Raw genomic sequence first — 11,662 nt, forward strand, 5'->3', positions numbered from 1 at the left:
ATGAATTGCCCATTCAGGGGACCATCCACAGTCATTAAAAACATAACCCTGAGAAAACAAAGGCCACTCATTCACCATGATGAAGCCAGCCCAATCCACAACAGTGTTACTGCCCACAGATGCATACGTGGTATATCTACAGGCCTCCGGGCAATGTGCAAGTAGTTTAAAAATTCATTCAAGTTCTTTTCCAATACCTTTCTTTTCATAACCAAGAATGACAGAAAATCTATCTTCGGGAATATGGAAGAAAATCCTTTTGAACAAGAAGCAACCTTCTTCTCATCTATTTTGTTTCATCACAGTGCCCAAGGACAAAGATTTAAATTGCAAGATCATGAAGTATGCTTTTTGCAGGCATGTGATGATTTGATGCTATTTGACAAAATTGATCGCTGCAAATGGAAAACGTAGAGCATCTTAATCTTGAGCTAAAGCACAAAGGTAGGTAGAGATATTTATTGCACATACAAATGATGAACAATACTGATGCATTTCAGGCTATTTTTTGGTGGATGAATCAAATTAAAAACACATGGTATAATCATCAGAAAGTGTCTTGGAGGAATTGATTTATATAAGAACTATTCATGCCCAATAAAATGCCAATCTAACAGTGTCCCTCCATTCTTACATTTCCTGGCAATAAAGTTATATGTGCTTGGTTGGTACCACTTCAGAATGCAAGCTTAAAACTTAAATGGCTGAATAATTCTTGAATGGTCCTTCTCCCTAGCTTCCTTGACAGATTCATCACACAGCACATACATGTACTTCCCTACTCCAGACATCCATGCTCAACAAGAGGAAATCAGGGCAAGGAAAATTGTGACATTTCCCCTCCCCTTCCCTTTGCCTTGTGTGCCGTGGATTTTTAAATTGTAAGGTTGTGGGCAAAGACCTGTCTTATTCTATTTGATTGTATGTAAGCCACTTTGGGAGGGACGCGGATGATGCTGTGGTCTGAACCACAGAGCCTAGGGCTTGCCGATCGGAAGGTCGGCAGTTCAAATCCCCGCGAAGGGGTGAGCTCGCATTGTTCGGTCCCAGCTCCTGCCCACCTAGCAGTTCAAAAGCACATCAAAGTGCAAGTAGATAAATAGGTACCACTCACGGTGCTTCCATGCACTGCTCTGGTTCACCTGAAGCGGCTTAGTCATGCTGGACACATGACCCGGAAACTGTACGCCGGCTCCCTCGGCCAGTAAAGCAAGATAAGCGCCGCAACCTCAGAGTTGTCCACGACTGGACCTAAGCTCAGGGGTCCCTTTACCTTTACCTTTAAGCCACTCTGGGAAACCCTTTTGGTGGAAGGGTAGGGTACAAATGTTCCAGATAAATAAATAAATTACTATTTTTCAATTAGCATATATATATTAGATGTAGAATTATACCACAATGCAATTGTGACATTCAATATCATTCACAGTTCATTTAGCACCTTTTTAATGCCCTTCCAACTCTTAAGTCAGTGGTGTCCAAACTTTTTTCAAAGAGGGCCAGATTTGATGAAGTGAAGGGCCATGAGGGCCGACCAAAGTTGATATCCTTTTTTTAGGAAAACTGCCTTTCATTCAATACCAGAAATGTGGTGAAAGAAGAAGAAAAATAGAATTCAGATAAATGATGTCATGGAAATGGCACTCTCTCTCATTTTATGAGAACTTTTAAAAACTTATACAATAGGGAAAATCCTGTTCAGAAGCACTTAAAGTCTAAGAAAGTGCATACTTGTTTGTTAACTATTTACAGCAGGCATCCCCAACCTGCAGCCCTCCAGATGTTTTGGCCTACAACTCCCATGATCCCTAGCTAACAGGACCAGTGGTCAGGGATGATGGGAACTGTTGTCCAAAACATCTGGAAGGACACAGGTTGGGGATGCCTGATTTACAGTAGAAGAATATAAAGTGTTTAATCCTTCTGCATCATTTAGAGCACCAAGGATCTCAACAGAATGCAACCCATTCCCTTGCACAAGGAAGCACAAAGCTAACTATTGCATTTATCATTACTACCTCAAACTACCTTGAAACTCTGGCCAAGACTATCTCAAACCAAGGCTACAATTTTCAGAGTTGCAACTGCATCTTACATATAGTACATGAGCAGTGTGGTACATGCTATAGAAGTGCTAAAAGGACTTCCAGCTCAGAGAAATCCTTTAGTTATGTACACATACATACATACATACATACTATACACATCTGCAAACATGCACACACCCTCAGTGGTAGAGAACATGCATGTAGAAGTTCCCAGTTAAGTCCTTGGCTTCTCCATTGAAAAGGATTCAGGTAGCAGGACTGAAAAATACCCTGGGAGCCCACTGCTAGTCAGAGCAGGCACTATTAGGTTGGAAGGTCTAATTTGCTATAAGATAGCTTCATACATTCATAAAATTTCCCCCTGAAATAGTCTCCCTCTACAGCTTGACCGCTCCCAATTCTTCACCCAAATTCATATAAACATGGGAGAATTTAAGTACATATTCTGATGTAGTACTGTGCAGGTCCAGATTCCAGATTAAAATTTGTTTGAAGAAGTGAAGCCTTAGTCACAATGCATTGTTGTAATAAGTATTAGCAGGCACTTTACATTTTATTCTGATTTATGATTCATTTTGACTGATTTTATCTAGGGTGTCTCTTTTGTAGAATATATTGTACACCACTTAGAAACTACGATATTAAGGGGTATATAAGTTGTTGAAATAAACATAAATACATGCATACATTTTGGAATGGGGCATCAAGGTTCACTTGCAAGTGAAATTATTATCTTCTGTAAGTTGGCTTTTTCCAAGATCATTCTTATAAAAGCTAACACAGACTCCCAATGAGCATCAAAACAAAATGAAAAAAACCACACAAATGAGATTCAAGGGAGGTATGGAATTTCCAAAAAATACTAAGAAGCAAATTCACATTAGTCAGTCAGGGATTCCCTGATGTCTGTCCTAAACAAACAAGTTTAAATATCCAAGGTTTCATGTTAGAAATCTATTTTGGATTATCTCCAGAACCTTGAAATCCACCTACACAACTAAACTCTATATGGAAACATCTGCATGTCTAGCACTTAATCAACATAACACACAATGTAATTTATTAGGTAGCATTCTTCTGCCTATGTCTATCCATCTGCACTTTACCACTCTCAAAAAGTCTGGTTTTCCTCTAATGGAATAAAGAACACAGGAATAGGAACTGGATCACACCTGTGCATATGGGCTAAGAATACTGTCTTTCCTATTTTATCACATTATAAGCAATGCTCTGCAGACTACATGGCTCTAGAGATTCATATAAAAGCCTAATACACTGAAATCTGAAGGTTCTCCAGAGGCATCTCTTCTAGACAGAAAGATAGACCTTTCCATTTATCTAAAACAGGGATGGAGAACCTATGGCCCTCCAGCTGTTGCTGGGCTGTTGTTGGACTCCAATTACTATCAGCCTTGGCCAGCATAGCCAATGGTCAGGGTTGGTGTGATTTATAGTTTAGCAACATCCAGAAGGCCACAGGCCGCCCATCCCTGATCTAGAACATGTGTGTAAAGTGTAGTGAATTTTCCTAGAATTGTAGGGTTGGAAGGGACCACAAGGGTCATCTAGTCCAACCCTGCAATGCAGGGATCTTTTGCCCAAGATCTTTTGCCCAACGTGTGGCTCAAAGCTATGGCCCTGAGATTAAGAGTCTGATTCTCTACCAACAGAACTATCCATGACACTGGTTAAGTTACATATGGATACCACAAAGAATATCATAGTTACATAGTTACAGAGATCTATACATGGCAGGAAGTGAAATAGTTTCATTCTTGCCAGAGTGACTACATTTACAGAAGCAACGAAAACACTTAAGCATGAAATGCAGGGATGTTGCTTGTCCATTTTCCTTTTCATTGATTCCCTTCAAGGCTTTTTTTACTGTCTTGGGCCTACTTGGAGAGATTGCACAGGAAAGCATTAACGAGTTGGTAAAAGTTAAGAAACACACCCACACACCTCTCTTTTATTTCATTTATTAAGATATTTCTATAATATTTTCCCCAAAAGCTAAAAGTGCTGTAGAACAGCAGCAGCAGCAACAACACCACCACAAAGACACAACATCCAACCACAAAATCAGAAAGTTCTGTTGTGCTAAAGTACCTTGTGTCTTTAAGCTTCTCTACAGTTGGTGCAGTTTTCATGCATGACAGAGAACCAGGCAGCTCAATCCAAATTAGAATTCCATTGCCATGCTCCCAAAATTATAGCAAATTATGAAGTGTATGACACAAAAATGATATATGGAGTCATTAGACGCAAGAAACACTACAATATGGTTCACAGCCAAGCAGGGATTAAGAGGTTTTATCCAGAGGTTGGCAGCCATGAGGTTCACTTAACTGGCCCATGAGCCACCCCCAAATTGAGCAGCCTGCTTGGTGAGTCCCCGCACGCTGCGCTAAACTGGCACAGCGCGGCGCAGGGACTCTCTTCCATGGCTCCGGAAATTGCTTCTGCACAGCTGTGATTTTTGGCGTCTGGGCATGCGCAGAAGCAATGGACATGTGATGCAGTGGACATGTGCAGATGTGATTTCCAGCATTGCTCTGTGCTAGTCCGGCCCATGGAGGATCTCCACAGAAGTGATCCAGCCCATGCCCAGTAAGCCTTGCTGACCCCTGGTTTTATCTCACCCCCTAAATAAGAGTACGAGCCATTCACATCTTAGAAGAGACTCAATTTCAACAACTATGGCTGAAAACTATGGCTATGGCTGTGTTCTTAATAGCCTTGTATTTGTCATGTAGATATATCTCAACTCCTGATCTTTCTCCAAGCAGCTCAAAGTGGCACACATGGAGATTATTATCCCACTTTAGCCTCACAACAACTTTCTTCCACAGGTTGAAATCTGAGGTTGGGCCTCAGATTTCCTAGTGAGCTTCAGGACTGAGAGGGGAAATTGCCCAATTCTCCTTGGCCCAGTGCCAACTACCTAAAAGAATGTGAACAACAACTGGACCATGCAAGGTGCGAACAAGTTTCTGAAACCGTGTGCACAATGTGGATGTCTAATACAATAGAACACGACCTATTTCCGTCTTCACACAACAAAGATTTAGCTATGTTTACTCCCAAGTGTAATCTGCCATAATCTGCCCTGCAGCGCCACACGTCTATTGCTATTCACAAGTGCACAGGGGTATTTTACTACTTGAGTTGCACTATCCTTTTTTTACCAATTACAGAACACACAAGCAGTTCAATCCCATTCCTCCAGAGCATTTTATGTAGAGAAAAAGTGTGTATGTATGGAACTATTTTAAAAAAACCAGCTCTGACAAAACTCCAAAGCTTGTATACTATTCCCTACAGATTGTGGCCCAGTAAAAAGCACCATTTAACCTACTTTACTTCCTTTGAGACCAGCTTAGTAACTGCCATCAAAGCAATGTCTCCATACAGTAAATCAAAGACTGGTGCAGATGAATCAGAGATCTCTTAGGACGGAACATGCAAGTCTTGTATTTCTTGCTATAAGACAATTGGTCCTCCTGTTCAAGCTATAGCAGTATTCACTTCTTTTAAAGTCTGAAGACAGGTAATGGATTATTGTACTGCAGGATCATTTACACTTTAAATGTCCTTCTGAATTGGCTATGGTAAAATAACAGTGCAAATTACAGATAGGTAGCCGTGTTGGTCTGCCATAGTCAAAACAAAAAAAATTCCTTCCAGTAGCACCTTAAAGACCAACTAAGTTAGTTCTTGGTATGAGCTTTCGTGTGCATGCACACTTCTTCAGATACCTTTAACAGTGCAAAGTTACCTTTGTTTTCATGACAGAACAATGCTGACCACACCTGCTTGACCTGGACATCACCTGTATATCCCAAGTAGTAAGGACAATGTTATGTTTGCCATATCCCTCTTCACTTCCTCTCTTTTCTCAATTAAAAGAGAACAGAAAGGTTAACCTTTATTAACAAGATCACTTTGCCTTTTGTATGTTACCACTGCTTCAAGTTTTAGAAGTATTTAATCCCCTATAATTTAGATGGATTGAATTTTTCTTTCACAGGTTAGGATTAAAGCCACTGATTTGCAATTGATTTGCATGGGGGGGGGGGGGAACCAGCCAGTTATTAAGTCCTAACTGAGTAATTTGCAGCTTATTTCACCCCAGCTAATTAAAATGTAATCACTATTGTTTAGCAATGTGCATTCTGTCAGCAGTTTTTACTTCAGAAAGAAATCATGCCAAGAAAGAACGCACATAAAAAGGCCTTTCACTAAGAACTGGCTGGTGTAAATTGCTTCCTTTAGCCAGTGAAACTAAAACAAAAAGAGTTACAACCAACTGACAACAGTGAAAAAAAGGGGGGTAACTAATCCCCTTTCAGGATAATTAACTGGGTTTAACAATTTCCAGCTTTTGATATATCTCCTGAAGAAAAGACATGTTCATAGATGGCAGTTTTTGGTTTGGATTTTTATCCAGTGTATCTTTATCTAATCAATACTTAACTATACTAATCATGAATGCAGATGGGTTACAGTGGGGGGGGGTGCACAAGCTCTATACACCCTGCATTCTTGAAACAACAGAGTGCACTTCTGATTCTTCTTCTTTCTGGTTCACCTGGGTGAAGAATAATACATTGCCTACAAAAGTAGGCATTTTCACAGACAGATGAAATGTTCTTGCCCTACCACAGATTGTTCCTTGAATGTGAAGTCCAAGAGCTCCATAGGATAATAGTGAGGATGACAATCAAGCTCTATCTCTTTACTTTTTCATCATCTAGTCTGGATTTGATTTTATTTGTCTTGCTTTGCTGTGCTTTGGAATCATCATACATACATTGTGCATTCAAATGAAGAGCTTGTCCCAAAAGTGAATGTGTTAGTTTTCACTTGCAAATGGGATGCTGGGAAATTATTATAATTCATTCAGTTCATGCTTCAGATCATCTTCTTTTTCTAGGTCTCAACAACCAAGTAAAGAATAAGTGAAAATATGAAAGTGAATGAAAACTAAGAGTAATAGAAGCAGACCCATTGATTTCATTACATCTCCTCTGAGTAGGACTAACATTGGATATCTCTCCCATGAATGCAAAAAGGGGGGAAAAAAGCAAAAGTAGATGAATAGCACCTTTCATAACCATTCTTTAGTAAGAACCATAAGGTCTTGTAGCATTTTATAGCCTAAAAAAACTCACTATGGCATAAACTTTAATGGACCAAAGTCTACTTCAACCTTTTGAAGTGTGCTACAGAGTGCACCATACAAACAGGTGCAGTCAATCCTATACAGTATACATTTGCTTAGTACGATCTCCCATTGAGTCAGCAGGATTTTGTCACAGGTAGTAAGTGAGAGTACTCTCATGCCATATCTTTGCTGACTAGTCTGTATTGTAATTCTTGCCTACTTCGTGGAATATAAGTAATCATATATACATTGTGCTGTGCATTATGCATGTATTTAATGTGAGAGCTTAGTTCATCGAGAAATACTCTACAAATGTTGATGTTCCCTGCCACCAGTTAGCAAGGCTCAATCATCTTTTTATATACAATAGCTTTCCTCCAAACCCTTCAAAATGAGCACAGGAACTTATCTCTGCTCACTCCAATTATTACACTCTCCTCCCCACAAAGTGGATACCAGCACATGTGAACAGAGAAAGTATTTAAAGTGGGTTTATTTAAAAACCAAGCAACTGTGATATATCAAGAGTCTTTTAATTTATGAGAGTTCCTGAGTCACTGTGTCAGCAATATGTGCTGAATTTTAAAATGAAGAACTTATGGATATGATAAATATGTCCATATTGGATTTACCAGTAGCCAGCTTGCTCTTATTTTTGAAATAAAATCTACTCAAATTGATGAAAGTAGAACTATGTGGCACAAGATATGCTATGTTCTGTTGTAGAATCTGGAGAGGCCACATCTGTATAAATGTAACAGCAGGTGCTGCCCTCTACAACTAGACTACAACTCTGTACCCTGTAACACACCTACATCCTATTTATTTCAATAAGGCTTAAGCACACTTAACTGGACATAGGATTGTAGCCTTAGGGGACACACGGCATCCCTCCCACCCGGCAGCTTCCCACGCTGTTGATTGAACGCTTTGCAATAAGCAAGAGATGCACACAAATAGCCTCCTTGTTAAACAAGGTGCCCTTTATCCCTGCCTTGGTTATCCCAGAACTACTCATGCAAGCTGCACTGGCAGAACAGATACCTGGATGATTCTGTTCCATGGTGTGAATTGCCAGGAAGTGAAGAACTAAACAACACTAATAGATTCATGCATACCCATACAAGAAGCAAGGTTCAAAGGTCCAAGGAATATAATTATGAGACGCAGATGCGCATTTAGATAGCAAGCTTTGGACTGGGAGAAAAATACAGTTAGGCCACAGTCCTATATTCTATTACATAAGAGGAAGCCTCATAGGGCATAATGAGACTTACTTCTGAGTAGGTGCCAAGATAAAGGCTTGTACTGTTAGCCCCACATGATCAGAGGTTGTGCTCATCTGGATTTTTAGAGTAACTGTGGTTTAAGCATAGAAAGTGATGGCAGGAAAAGCCTGAATTTATTTTTTCTTTTATTTTATTTTTAAAAAAAAACAGATCAGAACCCCCTCACTCAGGAAACCAGTACCTATTCTGTACTAGGTTTCTGTAATTCTACACAATAAAACCATGGTTGCATGTAACATCCATATTCTAAGAGGCAGCATAGAGGGATGTTTTGCTGTATCTTTTTTCTTCTGATCTGACAATGGACATTTATATAAATGAATTTCTGAAACAATGAAAATCAAGAAAACCTTTACTGAAGGAAAAACTATTCCCCAACACACATGAATTCTGAATATAAAGTAGCTTATGGTCCCATCATCTTACCACTTCATACTATCAGAATGTCAACCTAAAACACAGTACCATCAAATGTGCCTACTTTTTAAAGGCGTGCATACATAAGAAACAAGATACTATATGCTGCAAAAATGCTTAGGGTAGGTAACAGAAAATACAGTTATTGATTATCACATCACCACCCCTATTCAGTTGCTTTTGGAGTCAAAAGCACTGGTGGGAAATTGAGCCATTATCGTCTCCTGCTTCTTTTTCCAGGCAAAATCAAAACACGATCTGCACGTGAGTGATCAGGGAGAATTGCTCCAGCACATTGCCTTTGGCAGGAAGCACAGAAGCTACATTACACACACTGTGCTATCAAAATAACTGCCAGAGAAAGAAATGCAAAGTAAATGGGACACCTGCAGAGATCCACATAAGAAATTAACTTCTTCCCTCCCTGCCTTCAGGGGTCACCTTTTTTCAAAGTGCCCTGTTTTCTGAACTTACAGCCCAACCCTATGCAGCGTTTGGCAGGCTGGAACATCTAAAGCCCGTGATTTCAGTAGAGTCAGGCAGCCTGAACTCTGAAAAGAATCAAGCAGCTTGTGTGCTAAACTGTTCTTGGCCAATCAAACTAGCAAACCGGTTGCGAGCCGTATTGCAAAGACACAACTGTAGAATGCAGGGCTGCATTTAATCACAGCGAAGTGTAAGAACAACTTCAGCATCTACTAGCATCTCTCTCTCATTCACACATGCAGACACTTACAGGCTTGTACTGAAAGGGACCAGTAAAAATGAACTGAATGTTTTACTGGGCAAGAGAGGGGTTCCCCTGTGTACCTTCTTCTACCTTTTCAGCAATTTCAGGAGTCAAGCAATATAGACATGCCATAACGCTTTCCAGTAAGAAAGAAGCTTACCGGAAATCACAAACTTTTATCATGGGTTGGTGAATCCAGAATAACCACCTCTCTCTAGTTACTCGCACTCACTAGAAAGAATAGAGACCTCTTTGAGCATTCGGATAAAATAATAATTACTGTACTAACTTAGATGGGAAATATGTCCCACACGTGAACAGGCATCGCGGAAAGTAAAGGGGACGTCAGCCCTTATTTATTTGGTGTGTTTTTTTATTGTGTGTGTTGCTAGTGGGGTTGCGAGTGACTGTTAAGGAGTAAATAATCTGCTTTCAGAGGTTCGGCGATCGCCCTGTCAGACCAGGCACCCCTATCGCCCCACTTCAAGATCGGCGTGGCTTGATCCGGAGTAACTGACCACCTTCTGGTTCTATGGTCAATGCAAACACGAATCCACTTCTCCCTTAGAATCACAGAGACGTGTGTGTGAGAGAGAGAGAGACCCTTGGGTTTGTGTAAATAAGTAATCGGGGGGGGGGGGCAACTGCCGCTCTCCGCTCACTGCGCTTAACGCCTCCCGAGCCTCCCCCCCCCCTCCTCCAGCTTTACGCGTGTCTCCCGGGGAGCAAATCCCGCCGCGTTCCACGGGACTCGCGTAAAGCGCGAAGGAGGCTCCTCAGCCTTGCGCGCAGGTGCCGCCCGCGACCCCTCACGTCCCCTTCCTCCCGCTCCCTCTCTCCCGGCTGAAGCCGCCCAGCCTCGCGCTTCCTTCCCACGGAGAGGAGCGCGCGAGTTGGAGCAAGCCAGGTGCGAACCAAGTCTCTGCGGAGGGAGAGACGCTTCGCGCTTTCCCTCTGCCGCCGCACGTACCTGGAAATGCTTGAAGAAGGCGGAGATGCGCGTGATCTGCAGACTGAGGCACCTGGAGGTGCACCTCGCTCCGTAGACGCTGGCCGCCGAGAAGGAGTCGTCCTGCCTGCGAGCCGCCTCTCCTGCGGCGGCTGCGGAGGCAGCAGCAGCAGCAGCGCCGCCGGCCGCCACTCCGGTCAGGCAGCCCCAAGAAGAAGCCGTAATCCAGAGGAGAAGGGTCAAAGGCACGCCGGGCTCCTGAAACCCCATGGCTTTGTGTATAACGCGCGCCGGCGAGAAGGAAGCGCGGGAGGAGGAGGAGGAGCAGCCGCCTTCAGGACGCTCTCGGTGCGCCACTGAGGCGAAAGGAGGCGAGACGAGGCAGCCTCGGCGCGCGGAGCAAACTCGGCGAGGAGGGGACGGGGGGGCGCGAGAGAAAAAGTTCAACCATCCAACTCTCTTCAACCCCCCGCCAGACTCCGCCGAGCTCACCGCCCTCCACTCACTCCCAGGAGGGGGTGGGGAGAGGGGTGACAGAAGGCGGCGCGATTGGCTGCGGGAGGCCTGAGTGGCAGCGCGGGGGGAGGGGGCGGGGTGTCTGACCGCGGGCAGGTCGCGCGAGCGGCGGTGCTGCTGAAGCGAGGGAATGGGTTGTGGGGCGGGCGGGGAGGGGGCTTGGCGTTGTCGAAAAGGCGGGAGGCTTCGGGTGAAGAACTTTCTGCCGTGCTGCACACGGCATGGGCTGAAGCGTTGCGAAGCTCCCGCGAAGACGGGCGCCCCTCTCCAGCCAGGCGGGCGGGAATCGTGCATCTGTCGCGCGCAAAACACCTGACGGAGCACCTTTGCCAAGTGCAGCGCGCGGGCAAAGGGGCAAAGGCTCGAAGGGATGAGGGCCTGAGGGGAAGTTGGGCTTGCCTGAGGTGGAGCGCCAAATGATCCCCACACACACACACAAACCATAGCTGTCAACTTTTTCCTTTTCTTCCGAGGAATCCTATTCGGAATAAGGGAATTTCCCTTAAAAAAGGGAAAAACGTTGACAGCTATGACACAAACCCACAA

The 11,662-nt window shown here is 43.2% G+C and overlaps 1 protein-coding gene across 1 annotated transcript in view; it reads right to left on the minus strand.

Annotated features, from left to right (window-relative positions):
* The window catches only part of ANOS1 (anosmin 1), an 86,540-nt gene extending 75,305 nt beyond the window's left edge, over positions 1 to 11,235 (minus strand). Inside the window, exon 1 of the mRNA XM_083734374.1 lies at positions 10,622 to 11,235. Coding sequence (XP_083590500.1) covers positions 10,622 to 10,870 — 249 coding nt within the window. The 5' untranslated portion in view covers positions 10,871 to 11,235. The remainder of the gene's footprint in view (positions 1 to 10,621) is intronic.
* Positions 11,236 to 11,662: the final 427 nt, after the last annotated feature.

This window comes from Podarcis gaigeae (genome assembly GCF_964106915.1).
Source record: "Podarcis gaigeae genome assembly, chromosome: 4".
NCBI classification, from domain to species: Eukaryota; Metazoa; Chordata; class Lepidosauria; order Squamata; family Lacertidae; genus Podarcis; species Podarcis gaigeae.